Source organism: Cercospora beticola, chromosome 3 (genome assembly GCF_033473495.1).
Source record: "Cercospora beticola chromosome 3, complete sequence".
Classification (NCBI taxonomy): domain Eukaryota; kingdom Fungi; phylum Ascomycota; class Dothideomycetes; order Mycosphaerellales; family Mycosphaerellaceae; genus Cercospora; species Cercospora beticola.
Window position 1 is genome coordinate 731,514 of NC_088937.1, and position 16,347 is coordinate 747,860.

Here is a 16,347-nt window from a genome sequence, read left to right on the forward strand (position 1 = left end):
AGGCGGATAAGGTTTCGAATTTTATGCAATAGAAGTCAGCGATGGTGAGCTTGACAGAGAAAGGCGAGAAAATCACGACATCGTCAAATTGGGCCATAGCAAGATTGTTTCGTGTTGGAAAGGCGAAAAGCCGAAGCCGTAGTTCATTGATCTTATCAGAAATCTGCCATCTGTACGCTGCCGGTCAGCGATACCGTCTCGAATAATTCATCACTGCGGGCGCTGCCTCTACTGAACCTGCTCTCTCGGCTCGAATCTGCAAAGTGCCGGAGGAAGCTTGAAAGGCGTCTCAGAATCGAGATCAACGTCCAAGCCTCTTTGCCTCTCTTTGGCATAAGGATCCAAATTTCCATCTTTGTCACAGCTGGACAACTTCCACAATGCCAGTGCATTGGCAAGCATTATGTATTGCTGAAGTTTGGCCCATCGCATGCCGGTGCAAGGGTGAGTGCCGCCTCCCCAGCCGAAGACTGAAGGAATCGTTAGTTTCTGTGTTCTTGAGATATACGTTTCCGTCTACTCACATCCATAAGGTTCCTGCTTGAATTCTTCACGGCCTTCCAGGAAGCGAGTTGGGTCGAATTTGGAAGGTTCAGGATATAGCTTGGCGCTGAACTGCGGCTCGCCAGTGTGGTAGATAGCAAATGTGTGACCAGGCAAGACTTCATCTGAGCCAGGAATGGGTATCGCATTGGGCGATGTGTTGTAGCGCATGACTCCAAATGAGGACCAGCTGCGGATAAGCTCGTTGAGACACATATGCATAGTCGGGAAAGAAGTCTCCCAAGCCTTGAGCGGAATGTGAGGAATCTTGTCCACTAGAGCGACGTCCATGCCTCCAGCATATTTGTTGGCGACTGTCTGTAGTTCCTCGAAGCATTTTTGCTGCCATTCTTGGTGGATTGCCATGTTCTCCAGCATTTGAGATGAGATGACGTGAGCATTGGTCGTAGTGATGAAAGCGGCACTGGTGAAAAACTCGTTGATGTAAGGTTCTGAGTCGCCATTGTTGATCAGGCTCTGGAAGGGGTCGTTCTTGCGGGAGGCCTCCTCTGGTGTCATAGACAGGCGCTGGTTGTACATTTGTCGAAAGAAGCGTACAAGGCCGTAGCGCGCGAGTCGTCGTCGCCAGTAAGCTGGGGATGGAAGCCATTTGAAGAAGACATTGAAGACGCTGTATGTGTGTAAAAGAGTATCGACACAATCGGAGACTTTCTTGAACTGTTTGGGATCATCTGCAATGTCTGAGCTGACAAATAGGCGACAATTCTGGCGCAGGATTGGTTTCCAAAGTTCTGGAAGATTGATGACACCGGTGGGCGAGTCGGCCAGAATAGTCTCAAAGCACTCGCGAGCGTCTCCAATACATCGGAAAAGTTGCTTCTCCAATTTGTCTGTCTTCATCATCTCCAACATACGGCGCAGAAAGAAAGTATTGTTGCGGGCACGGTTGCCATCTGGCTTGAAGATGTCGTGGATGGGTGGCCAAAAGTGTACTCCGAAAGGCAGAATGACAGCACCGCTGACAAGATCCAAAAGCGGTTCTTCGAAGAACCATTTGCGTGCGGCTACGCCTGAAAGTCCGATGACATGGCGTCTGCCCAAGCGGAAGCTGAAATGGCCGGAGGTGGACTCCTTGACAGATTTCTTGTACCAAGTCCTGAGTCGAAATGTTAGCATAATCCACCTGTTTCCTTGTTGGAACACTTACAATTGGCGAGAGATGTAGCCAAAGGAGCCAATTATAGGGGATGTGTCAGACGTGAAAGCTGGAGATTTGGGGTGCACGCCGGGCGGTCGAAGGTAGTAAGTCAGCAAGGCCACCAGGGCTGTCACCAGACTCGTCAAAGCGATAGGAAATGTGCCTTTGTCAGCAATGATCAGGGGCAGAGCGGCCGAAATCGTGGGAGCCGCCAGTAGGCTTTCATTGAAGTTGGTGGTAAGGTTCATCTTGTCGGCCACCTGAAGCTCATCAGGGTTGAAGGTCGACTCGGGACAGCTCGATATTGTTTCTTATGTACTGTACTTCGCGCTGACCCATATCCGAATGGTCCGCCTTGCGAAAGAGCATAGTATCGGCTGTCGGTATGTTGGCAGAAAATGGCGCGAGGTGTGAGTACGGGAGCGGATCTGGGCACGAAATAGCCCGGTCTTGGTCGATCCATCGTCTTTAGTGCTAGTGACTCCGTCAAGCTGAGCTTTACTAAGCTAGGATGGGGCTATGGCGATGAACTTGTCCACGAGAGTGCCATGTGGTTGATGCAAGTCGGACGATTGTGGCAGGATGTTTGGCTTGGCATTTTGGCAGCTCGTCAATAATTGACGGTGTCAAATGAATCGTAGCTAAGAATAGGTGCTACACATGCCTGAGGCTCCCACAACCCCGTCAACTTCACTCAGTGGACTTTGGACTGCTGTCGCGCCAGCAAGTAGGCCATTATTTTTCGCCACATATGCGCTGATCTTCGGAAGCGCCTCCTTCATCGCCAACGCGTCAAACATCTCCTCGATCCGATCCACGTACTCTCCACTGGCGTCGAAATACAGAAATATGGCATGCTCGTTCTTGAATAGCCCAAATGGCGTTTGAGACTCGGACAGCGCATACAGAGCTGCTTTATTGTGTGCCACATCATGCACAACGTTGTGTATGGTGACCTGACGGCGTATCAGCTTCTGAAAGAGCATCATGGGGCGGACATGTCGGCCTACTTTGAAGTCGGACATGACAGACATGAGATGTGGAAAGAGCTTTGTAGCTTCGGCTCGTGTCATGAGTGGCTTGCCGCTGCTGAGAGGCAAGGCTTGCTGTGTGCATTTCTCAGACCAGCTTGCTAGGAAGCCATCAACAGTCCAGCCTCTCCAGCCGTCGATGTACTTCTGGAGAGTCTTTGCCTGGATCTCGGCTGCTGGAACCATGATGTTGCGACCTTTCAGTGTTTAGGCTGGCTAAAGTAAAAAGAAGGCACTGGTATGATTAGAGCAGTCATTGACTTAGAAGTCTATATTTCTGCCTACGCCTTATTACACCTCGGGTTTTCGGGGCTTTACGTGGTCAGCGCAACCTCCGTCCGGATTCTTACACACTATCACAGCCAGAGACACCACAACGCATAGCAGATCTCTAAAAATTTATCGTGGAGAAGTTTACGCAAGCTCGAATGGCGACGTTGCTTGCGGATTTGATTGTACTCATGATCGTACTTATGATCGACAACGATCTCTATGTGCTCCCACAACGCTCTGATATCTAAGGTTCGCCCTACGTTCGCTGCTCAAGGACCAGTATTTGCTGGCAGAGCGTGATGCAGAGAGGGCAGATAGTGCCTCAATAGGCCGAGCAAGATGCACATCGGCGTACCGCTTGGGAAGCTCGCTTTGCCTCCGGCAACTGGATTGACAGCCACATTGCGGCGGTCCCATCCTCCACGCGGACTATCAGCAGCCTCAATCATCCCTGCAGCCAAGTCAAGATATGATAGCGGACCATCGGACATTGTAAGGCTGAGGGAGTGTCCGCGCTGAGCGTCAACCGACAGAGCTCCAGGTTTGATGTAGATCGTGGTCAGCCACGACTCTTCTGCCCGGAGAAGCTTCTCCGTTTCGATCAGGTCGTGATAGACGTAAGATGCCGATTGCCGGAGCACCCAGACCAAAGGTTGAGGAAGTTGCTTCGCAAAATGCTCAACTGTTGTGTTCGATGACAGCAGCAAAAGCTTGGGCAGCTGAACTGGTTGCCCACGTGCAATGCTCTCATCACGCTGGCGCTTGAGGACCCCCACAATGGCAGCGGCCACATCTTGAGCCATGCGACATCCTGGAATATTGTCGTTTGTCGAGACGCATAGGAAGATAGCCTGACAAGAGCTAACGCATGATGTCAATAATTCTGTATCCTGAATGCTGCCCTCAAAGATTCGAATTCGATCCTTCTTGTCGTCCAAGTCTGGGAATCTTTTGAGAAGCTTCGCTTTATTGCGACAATAGGCGTGAACATTGGCGTCAGGTCGGTCCAGAAGGTTCTCGATCAATGCAGAACCACAATTGCCAGTGGCGCCGAGCACTGCGTAAGTCTTCGTGGGTGCCGACATGTTGGCTTAATGATTGACGGGCGGCTCACGAATATTGCTTGTATAATTATTCGGCAACTGAAGCTCCCGTTTGAATCAAGATGGAGCTGCTTGATTCTAAACTCAGACAGTCTCTGGCCTGGAGCCTTTTTGACTGCGGCATCCTGGCAAAAATCCGCGGCAAACCTCAGTACTCTTAGGACCTGCCGGAGCAAAAGAGGTCGGCTCATTAGGCGCTGGGAAATCGATCCGACACAGCAAGATGGCAAGAGATCACATTTGAGACTTCAGAATGCACCAGGAGACTGACCAATGAACGCCCTCTACTAGAAGAAATACATGAACAGATGATACAACGAGGAGGCTTCAATAATACTGATATCTAGAAACTGTCTACCTCCTTCCCATCGCGAACAAATTCCTCTACCCACCCAATGGTCATCCTGCTACACGTCAGATCAAGTTCCATACGGAAGTCCTCACAGCCCGCAACAGAGGCAGGGCTCCACTTACATGCTTCGCTTTGTATCGGCAAATTTCTCATGATCGCCCATAAGGCGCTCCTTATACACTGGGTCTTGCTTCAAGCGAACGTAGTCCTCGATGCTCTCGAATACGACTTGACTGAAGCAATCAAAACCGGCCAGCTGGGTCATTTGTGGGTCGAAAAGACGTGACATATGAGCTCTGGTCACGGTCTGATTGTGGATCTGCAACACCCGCAACGTCAAGTTTGAAGCTCTTGATTTTCAACAGATTGCAGTGTCTCAGAGACAAGATCGTACCTGTGTCCACCTTCGGATACCATGCTTGACCATGAGGTCCTTGGTCATCGGCGCTGATACATTGATCATGTGATTGCGGTAGTTTTCTTCGCTCATACCAGGCTTACGATACCCACAGATCGTCAAACACAAATATCTGTTGTTGACATCGCCATTCGATGATCTGGATTCAATTCTGACTTGATCCTCCGATTCTGACGACGCGGAAGCAGCTGTCTTGGCTCGCTTTTGCAGCCGGTGCTGCGTCTTTCGACTGTGTCTTGTGGTGGTCGGCATTTCGTGGGTATGCTTGAATCTTCACGCACAACGATTCCACTGCAGAGCACGCTTCTGCTGCCCTCGATTCAAGAGCACTCTATGCCATCTGTGAACTACAAAAGTGTGTCTCGTGCTATTGCCACATTGCCCATCGGGCGATTAAATTGCCTAAATAGGCAATATTCCGATGACCGACGAAAACAACATTGGAGCATCGACGATATCGATTACAGCCTTGTGCTTCAACAGTCGTGAAGACATCGTGGCTGGTTGGGCTCATAGATCGATTCTACCATGCGCGCCTTCTTCGCAGTTTCAAAATGGAATGGCAGACTGGCGCTTTGAAGGATTGGATTTGTCCATACAGCATACCTGGCAGACTAGTCTGAAAGATCAATTTCTTCTACAGTGATAACCGATGAGAGCTTCTCTTGTATGTGCATCACATTATGCGCGGCACCAATTGCGTACCATCTGCGCTTTCCGCCCCGATTTGCAAATGCAACACTGCCGTCTCCCGCGAGCTTACGGAGCACTTCGTCAATGATCGGTTCCAACGTAAGTGAACGGGTCTGCTTGTCAAGAGCCGATCCATATATTTCACCAACGAGCTGTTCAAGGGTGACATTCTTTGCACCTTTGTTGCGAGACTTTCGAAGAGCATCCAAGACTTGTCTTTCTCGTCGCCATTTCTGCTCCATTTCTCGCATAATCTTGTCGGAGAGGTCCTGGATCGTGACTCCATGGGCGGAGTAACCCTTCTCACATTGTTCATCGTACATCTTCTGAAGGCTTTGCTGGAAAAGGCCAAGGTCCTCTAGTGCACTGGATCCGTGGCCCAAAATGTTGTCTCCTGTGAACATCGCATTTTCTTCTTCGAGAATGAAACACATGTGATCTTCCGAGTGGCCCGGTGCGTGAAGCGCCCGGACAGTGGCCCCTTCGACCTCCCAGATCTGGCCATCATCGATGTCCTCCTGCTCAAGGACGGGCAAATTCTTGTGGACGTGACCAGCGAGATTTGGGAATAATCGCAAAAGATCGGGAACGCCACCAGTATGATCACCGTGCCAGTGTGTCAGGAGAACATGGTCCAAGGTGATGCCCCTTTGTTGCAGGGTGCTCTCAACGAGTGAGGCCCATTCAGGCTCCCCACCAGAGGTGTCGATCATGAGCCTATGCTTTCCAGTCCCGATAACATACGTGTTGGTCCCTTGTAGCGTCATCTGCAAGTTAATGTTACTCAATGTCCAGATATCGCGCTGAGTATGGGACGGCTACCTTTCCCGGATTCTGTCCTAAGATGCGAAGAACTCGAGGAGACACTTGCTCGACATTTGGTATTCTGGGCAGATTCTTGATCTGGCTTTTGAGATAATCTCCAAAGGCACCAATGTTAAGTGATTTGTTGATCTGTCTGTACCCGCCCTGATCGTCGTCCATTTTGTTGAAATGGCTGCAGCCTGGGCTTGAGAGATCGATACGCGTTGAGCTCTACCGACCCCCTTATGCAAATTGTACCTTGCAATCAGGCAGGATCTGTGATAACGAAGTGCTTTGGTGTTATCAAAAAGGCTGCAGAGCAAGGGAATCAATGGATGATTGTTGTGCGTCAAGATGAAGGAAGACTGATGAGATGCATTTACGAATACTTACGGGTTGTTCTCAGGGTCATATTTTAGGCCTCACCTGGTGATCGGGACATTCTGCGTTGAATGCTCCGGTTGCTGGTAACCAATAAGAGTTGGTAGCATGCACAGTGAGCCTGAAGAGAGGAGCGGCTGAGCCGTGCTCTTGCTGGGAACTGTCAAGACTTGTGGTGTTGTGACAGTGAACCTTCTGTCATACTACGCACTCATCTCAATATGCGAGCGGCCTGCAGTCTGCCAAGGTCAACAAGAAGGTGCTGCTCATCAGCTACAACAGATAAGTACGACATGGTGCTTGCTCGATGATAGCTTTGACATTGGACGAAGCTTTTCGCTCATACTCCAGGACAGGATGACATGCATTTCGAAGGACTGTCTTTCATTTTCTCCACTCATAGAGTAGTAACAAACGTATGGTTTTGTCGTGGATCTATCTCGCCAATGCAACCTACTCTATGTACTCGGCCAACCTCAATCACAAAACGAGACACACTCATGCAGCACCACCATCTACAGTGAGCACCTTCCCGTTGATCCACTCTCCCTCTGCACTGACAAGGAAGCCGACAACACGCGCGATATCCTCAGGGAATCCGTTACGATGAAGAGGTGACGCATGTGCCGCCATCTTCTGGCGTTCTTCTGGTGTATATGTTTCTCCGTTGGGAATGTAGTGCTGTGAGACGTCGTGGAACATATCGGTCACCGTTCCTCCAGGAGCCACAGCATTAACTGTAATCTTCTTGTCCCCGCAGTCCTTGGAGAAGATCCGAACGAAGCTGTCGATAGCACCCTTGGACCCGGAATACAGCGAGTGCTTGGGTACACTGAAGTCCCTGGAAGTGTTGGACGATGTCATGATTATTCGGCCCCCGTTGTTCAAATGCTTGTAAGCTTCGCGAGCCACGAAGAATTGGCCACGAGTGTTGAGACTGAATACACGATCGAATTCCTCCTCCGTAACGTCCTTCAGGTGGCCGAAGCTGACGACGCCCGAGTTGCTGACCGCGATGTCCAGCTGACCGAAATGTGCGACTGCCTCATCGAAGAGGCGGACAATTTCGGGAACTTGTCGAACATCAGCCTTGATTGCGATGGCATCGGATCCCAGTTGCTTAATCTCGTCTACGACTTTTTGTGCGTGTGTAGGAGAATTGGCGTAGTTGACAACGACTTTGGCACCCAGGAGGCCTAGATGGACTGCCACTGCAGCACCGATCCCTCGTCCGGACCCAGTGACAAGTGCTACTTTGCCATCGAGGCGGCCCGGAATGTGCAAGTCTTGTGTTGGGGGCGACATTTTGGCGATTGAGGAGGTTCAAGCTTGAGGTTGGTGATTCGATAGTGGACAGAAGATGGGTGACGGAGCAATTCTTTCATCTTCATCATTGCCATATATTCTCATAGTCGGATTTATCATTTACGGCTTATTGCGCACGGATTTATCTTGTTACCGTTCGGAGAACTTATGTCGGGATATTTGGCTCACGCTCGGTATCGGGCTTATTCTCCGTCCTCAACCCGACGCATAGCAAAGCTGAATTCATATGGGAGACATTGCTTGATTCGATTTGTCCTGCTGTCCCTCGTCTGTCAACTTCAGTGAGAAAATAACCCTTCAATCCCATCGTCCTCGCAAAAATGGCCACAGCAGAACTCCCAGCGTACCCCAGCTACAATGGTACGAATGCTCAATTCGAATAGAGCGGCAACAAAAGTATGCTGATACAGTCGATAGACGTCTTGGGGTGTCAGGAAGCTTTATTTGAATGGGCTGAAAGCTTTGATAGCAAGAATTGGAAACGGCTAGACGAATGTCTCGCCCCAACGCTTTATGTAAGTCCTATGTTAGTATGCTCAAGCCTTGTTTACTAATGGCAATATCAGGTCGACTATCGCGAAGTTATGGGCCCAGATCACATGGGTCCGGCTGCGATCTGGGAGGCCATGCCCAAGCAAGAGTTCATCGACTTTAGTTCCAGTCCTGGGTTTCTTGGCAACCCACGCATTCAGACCCAGCACTTTGTTGGTGGTTGCATCAAGTGGAAGCAGACCGCCGAGGAAGACATTGAAGCTCATCATCAGATGCGCGTGGCACATGCGAGATACAAGGATGATGAATGCAAGGAGGTCGAACACAAGGGTCATGTCCACGGATGGGCCTTCACGCGGTACAAGAAAGTCGGCGGAGTTTGGAAGTTGGCTGGCGTGGGCCCTGACCTGCGGTGGTATGAATTCAATTATGAGAAGATCTTCGGGTAGATATTGCATAGTACTTGACTCTGGGAATCGATCACTCTTGGCTTACCATTCATAATTTCATTCGCATTTGCCTGGCCTTTGCGGACAAACTAATTGCCAACGAAAAGGAATGTTCAATGGGCCGAGATCGTATCTACAAATGACGACGCTGTGGAAGTCGATGGTGGTCATGGAGAAGCATCGAAGCAATTCTCTTGCGTCAGATATGGCCTGTGGCATGATTCTGTTAGCTACGAACTAGAACCAGCCATGTCTACGCAGCCCGAATCGCGAACTTTCATACCACTCATATCTCCATGAAAGATATCTCACGCTTTTCGGCCTACAGACACAGCCCAACAGTCAAAAAGCTTCGATCGCTCGACAGCCTTTCCTTCAGTGCCATCATCTCCTCAATGTCCCAATTTGCCCAAACAAAACGCCCATTCAATAAATCGCTCTGTGAGCCTGCCAGCCAGACTGCAAAATCTCCCGCCAACGTGAGGTCATCCCACACTGTATCCGGAGGAAAGTGATTCGCGACAGCAGGTGAATAAAATGCACCAGGATGGAAAGAGTGTATCTTTATCTTCCTATCAGATTCAGATGATGCGTTCTCAGACGCAAAGTGTTGGAGCAACTGAGCAAAGGCAGCTTTACTTGAAGCATAACCACTGCGTCGAGTATGGCTGACTTGAAGGCTTGCAGAGGAGACGCTGATGATTGTGCGAGATCTTGCAGGCGTGTTCGGCTTCGAAGACAAGAAAGATTTTACAAGATCAAAGGGCGCGAAGCAGTTCGTCTCATAAGCTTCCCGCAGATCAAATTCAGAAAGTCCCAAGGCCGGCACAGCAGGATGAGCGATAGCCGCACAGAGCACGAGGATATCGATTTCGTGGTGCAACTCGGCCAGTATTTCGTTCATACGACTCCGATCGGTGATGGACCCGACGAATGTGAGGACTTGTGTTCCAGGATGAAGTTGTTCGAGCTCCTCCTTAGCTGCAACTTGAGATTTGAGGGTCCGTGAAACGACGGCGATTCGAGACACACCAGTGGCAGCAAAGGCCCTGCAAATGCTGGATCCCACGTTGCCAGTACCACCAACGACGAGAATAGTTTTCCCTGCGCCATCGAAGCCATGCTCTTGTGTAAGCCGTTCATAGCTGGTATTGTGAAATGTTCTGGTCGGCCGAGGTAGACTCTCGAATATAGACATGATGCTCAGGATCTTGACGATGTCGATGATGCGATTACGTCTCTGAGATCTGACGTGAAGTGTGTTCATGACGAAGTGCTTCGGAACATTAGTTGCGGTGATGGGAGCTTCTCGGTCCTACAGCTTCCTAATTTGTTCCGAGCAGGACAGTCTCCGTTGGGCTGCGGGCGATTCTTGTCTCCAGGACAAGGTCTGCTTTATCGGTCATGCATGTGACATCGCAAAGGCGCGAGCAAGGAAGCAGGTCTTGGGCGATTTCTATGTCGGGAAGGCTTGGATTCTCGAGAGGGGAATGTAGGGAAATGTTATACAGGTCGTTTCCATGATCTATAGTCTAGCGTAGGGCCAAAGCGTGAATAAGAAAGTGTTCCACTGGCCATGAATCGACGAATCTGTCTGTCATCTCCACATCATGATATTTCCTGATATAATGCATGTCACCGAAGAATAGGTATGAAGGCATCAATTCTATGCAGCTTCTTGCTTCGACTCTTCTCGTGCTTTCTTCTCCTTTTCTGTCACGCCGCCCTGTCTTTCCGGATCCTTGACGCTGAGCCACCTGAATGCCACAGTAGCAAAGATCATGGAAGCTGATATGCCAGCTGAAGCATAGAATGGCAACCGCAGCCCATCGTTGTAGATCGATAGCGCCTCCGGTAGGTCGCTTGGTGAGACCAACGTCCGAAGTTCAGTCGCGCCCAAATCACTTACTTGTTGCCGAGTCAAGCCAGGAATCAAAGCTGGCAGACGAGAAGCAAGATGTGTCGTGAGGAGGTTTTGCCCCAGGGTGGTGAAGATTGTACCACCCAGGAGTCTCGCAAATTGTGCCAAAGCCGTGCCGGTGGCTACATCGTCCCGGGGTAATGCTGCTTGTGGCGCTATGATCCCAACCTGGAAGCCCCATCCGTATCCCAAGCCGATCAACACCTGGTAGCCGATCCATGCTGGGTGGGCAGTGTCCGGATCCCATGTCCCGATCAAGCCACAGCCAATCGAGGTCAATACACAGCAGATGTACGCGAAAGGAACATAGTAGCCAATTTGACCGGTAAGGACACCTCCAGAGATGATGCCGATGACAAGCGCTATAACCATAGGGAAAGTCATTATACCGGATTTGATGGCGCTGGCGTCCTTGATAACCTGGAAATACATCGGGATGTATAATATCATCGTGAATAGGCCAGAACCGTGACTGAAAGCAAACCAGATGGCGGCCAATACATCGCGATTTTTAATTATCCGGGCCGGGACAGAGGAGGTCTCTTGGAAGAACACCTGCACCAGGACGAAGGCGATCCAAAGCACACCGAAGACGACGAGCAGAGCGACGATACGAGCATCTGACCAGGAGTAGGTGGTTCCACCCCACTGAAAGGCGATGATCAGGCATGTGAGTGACGCGACACTGAACACAGTGCCCGCTGGATCCAGAAGAAGAGCTTGACGGCGCAGCGAAGTCTCTTTTGATTTGATCGGAGTCGGTTTGACCAGGAAAAATATGGCAGCTAGTGCCGCTCCGCCAATGGGCAGATTGACTAAGCAGAAATTGATGGTCAGCGAAGAACCAATTTGGTAAGCGTGAAGACGTACTGTAGAAACACCAGCGCCATGACACATTGCTGGTGAAGACACCGCCGAGAAACGGTCCGAGGATACTTGCGACACCGAATGTCATGCCAAATGCCGCATTGCATGCAGGTCGCTGGCGTAAAGGCACAGTGTACTGGAGGAGAACGATATTGCCATCTGTGACGCCCGCGCTGCCAATTCCGGAAATGGCACGTCCAATGATGAAGGTGGCAGAGTTTTGTGAGGCGCCACAAATGGCAGATCCGATCTCGAAGATCAGGAGTGACACGATGAAGACAATCTTCGGACTGTAGAAAGTGTAGATTCGACCGAAGAAGAGAATCAAAACACAAGATGTGAGGAGATAGGCCGCGCTGAACCAACCAGTGTCTCCCTAAGAGTGCGAATTGGGTCAGCTGATTGCTTGGGATATTTCATATCTCGTAGTGCTTACCAATGCGTTGAACTCGTCCGTGATCTTCGGTATTGCCGTGGACAGGATGGTTCTGTCGAGAGCAGTAAGGAAACCAGTGAGCGCGAGAGCACCGACAACGATGAAGACCTGAACACCACTGGGGTACACATGTTGGTCATCTTCTTCCGTTTGTTCTTGATCGCGTTCGGGCGTCTCTGACGAACTGTCAGACGGCGTGACTGGGAGCTCATCACCATCGCCCTTCTGCTTTTCCTCCGAAGCATCGCGGCTCTCGTTCCGGTGTTCGAACATGGCAGGAAGTCTCGACTTGGGCCTGATCCAGAAGTTACGATACTGACTCGTGAGGGTATTGACGTCGTCCAACAGAACGAAGAAGGACGTGGTTGTCCTTTTGATACTTCCTATTCAGGCTCGGCTGGCCCGAGAACACATTCGGGCGGCCCAAATGACCCGAGATGCGATGGATCTACACCGCAATGGTCCGAGCAGGACAGAGATCGAACACATCTCATAGGTCAGGACGTGCTAGCGATATGTTGCACTGAGCAAGCGATCGAGATGGCAGCGTCTGCATACCGATGATTCTGCTCGAATCATGACGCGGCCGACAGATACTGAAGAGACGACGTCGGCAGAACAGGACGGCGTTCAAACGATCTGTTTGCCATATCATCCTGGTGTCTGTCGGTACAGATTCGCTCAGGGAGCGTGCAGCGAGGTCGATGAATGGCAGGTGAAGAAGCGCGATGGAGAAACGAACGCAAAAGAGGACGTGAAGTGAGGTGTATGTCCTAACCATTCATTTGCTTGGCGGAAAGGAGAATGACAAATTCACGGTGTCACTCAAAGGCTCATTCAAATATTGACGTCTTAGTCAGCTTTGGATGGTCGCCCGACTCACTTCCAAACATACCTCCATGCCATCTTCTGTCGCTTCGTCATGTTCATCAAACTTCATCTTGGAAACCCATTTCTCACAAATTCCATCTGCCCTTAGCTAATATGCTGGCAATGAGTCGACTCGCGTCCACAAGAAATCGTAACCAGCGCCCATGATCCATTTGGCGGGAATCGGAAGATGGGCGGTCGAGTCGTAAGCCATCTGTGCCAATTTGAACCATCCAGATCCCGCAACAGGGATCGTTTCTGAGGTCTCCACGCCCTTTGCCTCCTCCTCAGCCCATTTCAAGGACCGGACAATCTTGGCCAGATGGCCGTCATCAGGCTCTACGGTGACTGCACGATACAGAGCTCGCCAGTCCATGCCCGCGCTCAAAGTAGGCTGGTACTGTTCAAGCCACTTCCTGTCCAACGCTGGAGCTGAACTTGCGGCATACCACACCAAGTCTAGGCGGCCTTTCCATTCCACAAGTCTGATCTTATCTTCCGTCTCAAGCCAGTCTTGTCGCGCAAGAATACTCAAAAAGATGGAGCTCGTCACCATATGCATGAAGAAGAAGTCCACCTTGGCGACCTTTCCAGGCCTCTGAGCACCACCACAGCTGTAGGCTGCGCAACTCGTCGTCTCAATGATTGCTTGTTTCAGTCCATCAGGGCCAACTTGGAACTTGGCTGCTACTGCCGCGATGTCGTCTTGCGCTTCGCCCATCACACCGTCACGAACACGGACAGGTCCTTGCGTCATCTTTGCTGCCAGTCGAATTTTTTCGGTATCGCGCACCTCCTTATAGAGCTCAACAAGCGGCGCGGGTGCGACTGATCCTGATTTTGCCAGTTTCTCTGCCTTCTGGAAGAACGGAATAATGTTCGCGGCATCGTGTGCGGCACAGTGGGCGAGCCCTTCGGCCACAAGTCCAGGTAACTCGAATTCGATTCCGAACCCCAATTGAATGAGTGGATGATAAGCGCCTTCGAATAGCTGACCCAGCATTGCTTCCGCCACGTCAGAGCGACTGAAGAGATATTCCACGACTACAGCCTTCCAGCCTCTGGCTTCGATTCTCTCTTCAAAGAAGCGCAAATAATTAGAGTATTGATCTAGCCGTTGCATACGGTGTATGAATATCCGAGGGTCTTTGAGAGATGCGACAACAGAGTGGTCCACTGCGCCAATCGGTACTTGGTGCGGGTCATCGTCCCGATATGCTCGTTCTAGGTCAGCGGAGCTACCGCCAAGTGCGTACACGCTCAGCAGGGAGTGTGCAGTATGGTTGTGGCCAGCGTCTGGCCTCCAGAACATGTCGAACTCATCGTGATTATTCTGGATCAATCGATTCAGCGTCTCAAGTGCTCCGGGAGGACTTTTGTCAAGAGATCCATATCCGTGAAAGTCGCCTTCGATGTGCAGTCTGGAAGTGGCAAGGATTGTCATTTTTGCTGATCAACTTTTGTATGGCAGTTTCTGCGAGATGATATCTATGAATGGCAACCTCGTGAGGACAGTCAAAATTTCTTGCAATCGATTGACTTATACACTGCGCGGGAGAATGTTGCGGGTCCGAAAAGCCGTGATCTTTGACAACATCCGCGTCCCGACCAAAGGTCGGCACATTCGACCGATCCTGCGAGGGCCGACTAAATCGACCGACAAACAACACGAAGTCAGTCCCAACGAAATATCACAGTTCCTAGTATCTCAACAAGTTTCAGCGCATTCCAGCATCATGCACGGCCAAGTCAATCAAGACATTTTCAACCTCGACGAAGGCTTTTGGGACAACTATTTGCGTGGTCGACCAAGTCCACCGGATTCGTTCTTTGCGCGCATATTCGATTACCACGAGGCAAAGAATGGCCACTTCAATCACGTTCACGATGTTGGCGCTGGCAATGGGCCCTTTTCGCATCAGCTCAAGTCACGCTTCGACCATGTCCTCGTATCTGACATAGCAACCTCCAATGTCGAACTTGCCCGAGCTCGCCTTGGAGACAATGGGTACAGCTACCGCACCGCCAAACTCGAAGACGCCAGCGATCTCCGAGAGGGCAAGATGGATCTGGTATTCGCTGCCAATGTCATGCATTTTCCAGATCAAGAACTTGCGATGAAGGCCATTGCACATCAACTCAGACCAGGAGGAACTTTCGCGGCTGCCTTATTCGGACCCGCTCGTTTTGAGGATCCAAGGATCCAATCTTTGTGGCAGCGCATGAATTACGAAGGCGGAAGAACGCTGCTGTCGAAATCCGATCGGGTTGAGGAGACCATTGGCATCATGTCACGCACACAGGACCATTACAACGTAGCGCCATTGGATCCTACTTTGTTTGACAAGGGCTCGCAGCGCATCCACTTAAATATGAGCAAGGGTGGCATTGTGGGCATGTTACCTCCAGAAACAGCAAATCTGCACTCGGAGCCAGATTACACGGGAGAAGATGACCAGCTGATCCACGAGGACGACATTGAATGGCGTTTCACGACGAACTTCAGCGGTTTGATGGAGCATGTCGCATCGTTTCCATTTCTTGCTCCCGAAACGTCGGAACTGCAGGAGATGATGGAAGAGTTGGAGGAGTATTGTGGAACACAGAATGCGATCCAGGGCTACGTTCCGGTCACGCTCATTCTGGCTACCCGGTCTTAAGACGAATTCCCAATAAGAGATGTAGAAGGGAGATTTTTGGGTTGGCATCCGGCTTACCAGGCGCTGAAAAGGCTTTGCGGAAGATTGCTATCAAATTGCCCGAGGTGACGAACACTCCCTATGTCCAGAACGTCAATACCGCGAAAGCTGTAAAACAATTTTCCGGTGCCACTTCAGCTCAAACAAATAGCTACCTCGCCGCAATGATGCTCGTAGATCCATTCCAACCTCCCACACAGCCGCGACAATGAGTTCACTTGTCGCCACCACGGATGCCATCCATATCCTACAAGTCTCAGCCATCACTGCATTGCTATTGATATCAGGTTCGCGTTTCGGCAACAATGCCACTGTTTTCAATCAATACTTCTTGTCTAACACATATTCATTTAACCTCCAGGCATCGCGTGGGGCTTCTCTATCTTTGTGCTCCCACTGATTCGACTTCCATCGAACCCTTCTCGCTCGGCCCTCGATCAATTCGAAAAGCTCGTCTCTCGCGGCGGTGTCACCCTCCAGCCCGCAAGTATCATCTGCGCACTCGTACTTGCAGGAGCAGCAACTCTATC

At 50.6% G+C, this 16,347-nt stretch overlaps 11 protein-coding genes across 11 annotated transcripts; 2 read left to right on the forward strand and 9 right to left on the reverse strand.

Annotated features, from left to right (window-relative positions):
* Positions 1-228: 228 nt before the first annotated feature.
* Positions 229-1,950, reverse strand: RHO25_004257 (uncharacterized protein; the record flags this gene model as incomplete). The annotated part of the gene is made up of 3 exons (XM_023595178.2): positions 229-470; positions 525-1,660; positions 1,712-1,950. The coding sequence occupies 3 exons, from the start codon at positions 1,948-1,950 to the stop codon at positions 229-231; spliced, it is 1,617 nt and encodes a 538-aa protein (XP_023457001.1).
* Positions 1,951-2,343: 393 nt separating this feature from the next.
* Positions 2,344-2,919, reverse strand: RHO25_004258 (uncharacterized protein; the record flags this gene model as incomplete). Its single annotated transcript, XM_065602538.1, has 1 exon — positions 2,344-2,919. The coding sequence occupies one exon, from the start codon at positions 2,917-2,919 to the stop codon at positions 2,344-2,346; it is 576 nt and encodes a 191-aa protein (XP_065458610.1).
* A 356-nt stretch (positions 2,920-3,275) lies between these two features.
* RHO25_004259 (uncharacterized protein) lies at positions 3,276-4,091 on the reverse strand (the record flags this gene model as incomplete). Its single annotated transcript, XM_023595179.1, has 1 exon — positions 3,276-4,091. The coding sequence occupies one exon, from the start codon at positions 4,089-4,091 to the stop codon at positions 3,276-3,278; it is 816 nt and encodes a 271-aa protein (XP_023457002.1).
* Positions 4,092-4,452: 361 nt separating this feature from the next.
* On the reverse strand, positions 4,453-5,131 carry RHO25_004260 (uncharacterized protein; the record flags this gene model as incomplete). The annotated part of the gene is made up of 3 exons (XM_023595180.2): positions 4,453-4,513; positions 4,584-4,780; positions 4,856-5,131. The coding sequence occupies 3 exons, from the start codon at positions 5,129-5,131 to the stop codon at positions 4,453-4,455; spliced, it is 534 nt and encodes a 177-aa protein (XP_023456999.2).
* Positions 5,132-5,493: 362 nt separating this feature from the next.
* Positions 5,494-6,556, reverse strand: RHO25_004261 (uncharacterized protein; the record flags this gene model as incomplete). The annotated part of the gene is made up of 2 exons (XM_023595181.1): positions 5,494-6,339; positions 6,395-6,556. 2 exons carry the CDS (start codon positions 6,554-6,556, stop codon positions 5,494-5,496), a joined length of 1,008 nt encoding a protein of 335 aa, XP_023457000.1.
* Positions 6,557-7,255: 699 nt separating this feature from the next.
* On the reverse strand, positions 7,256-8,062 carry RHO25_004262 (uncharacterized protein; the record flags this gene model as incomplete). The annotated part of the gene is made up of 1 exon (XM_065602539.1): positions 7,256-8,062. The coding sequence occupies one exon, from the start codon at positions 8,060-8,062 to the stop codon at positions 7,256-7,258; it is 807 nt and encodes a 268-aa protein (XP_065458611.1).
* Positions 8,063-8,403: 341 nt separating this feature from the next.
* On the forward strand, positions 8,404-9,024 carry RHO25_004263 (uncharacterized protein; the record flags this gene model as incomplete). The annotated part of the gene is made up of 3 exons (XM_023595183.1): positions 8,404-8,443; positions 8,501-8,598; positions 8,650-9,024. The coding sequence occupies 3 exons, from the start codon at positions 8,404-8,406 to the stop codon at positions 9,022-9,024; spliced, it is 513 nt and encodes a 170-aa protein (XP_023457006.1).
* Positions 9,025-9,346: 322 nt separating this feature from the next.
* Positions 9,347-10,291, reverse strand: RHO25_004264 (uncharacterized protein; the record flags this gene model as incomplete). The annotated part of the gene is made up of 1 exon (XM_023595184.1): positions 9,347-10,291. One exon carries the CDS (start codon positions 10,289-10,291, stop codon positions 9,347-9,349), a length of 945 nt encoding a protein of 314 aa, XP_023457003.1.
* Positions 10,292-10,690: 399 nt separating this feature from the next.
* On the reverse strand, positions 10,691-12,521 carry RHO25_004265 (uncharacterized protein; the record flags this gene model as incomplete). Its single annotated transcript, XM_023595185.1, has 3 exons — positions 10,691-11,760; positions 11,816-12,188; positions 12,249-12,521. 3 exons carry the CDS (start codon positions 12,519-12,521, stop codon positions 10,691-10,693), a joined length of 1,716 nt encoding a protein of 571 aa, XP_023457004.1.
* A 706-nt stretch (positions 12,522-13,227) lies between these two features.
* Positions 13,228-14,562, reverse strand: RHO25_004266 (uncharacterized protein; the record flags this gene model as incomplete). Its single annotated transcript, XM_023595186.2, has 1 exon — positions 13,228-14,562. The coding sequence occupies one exon, from the start codon at positions 14,560-14,562 to the stop codon at positions 13,228-13,230; it is 1,335 nt and encodes a 444-aa protein (XP_023457007.1).
* Positions 14,563-14,854: 292 nt separating this feature from the next.
* On the forward strand, positions 14,855-15,778 carry RHO25_004267 (uncharacterized protein; the record flags this gene model as incomplete). The annotated part of the gene is made up of 1 exon (XM_023595187.1): positions 14,855-15,778. One exon carries the CDS (start codon positions 14,855-14,857, stop codon positions 15,776-15,778), a length of 924 nt encoding a protein of 307 aa, XP_023457008.1.
* Between the last annotated feature and the right edge of the window lie 569 nt (positions 15,779-16,347).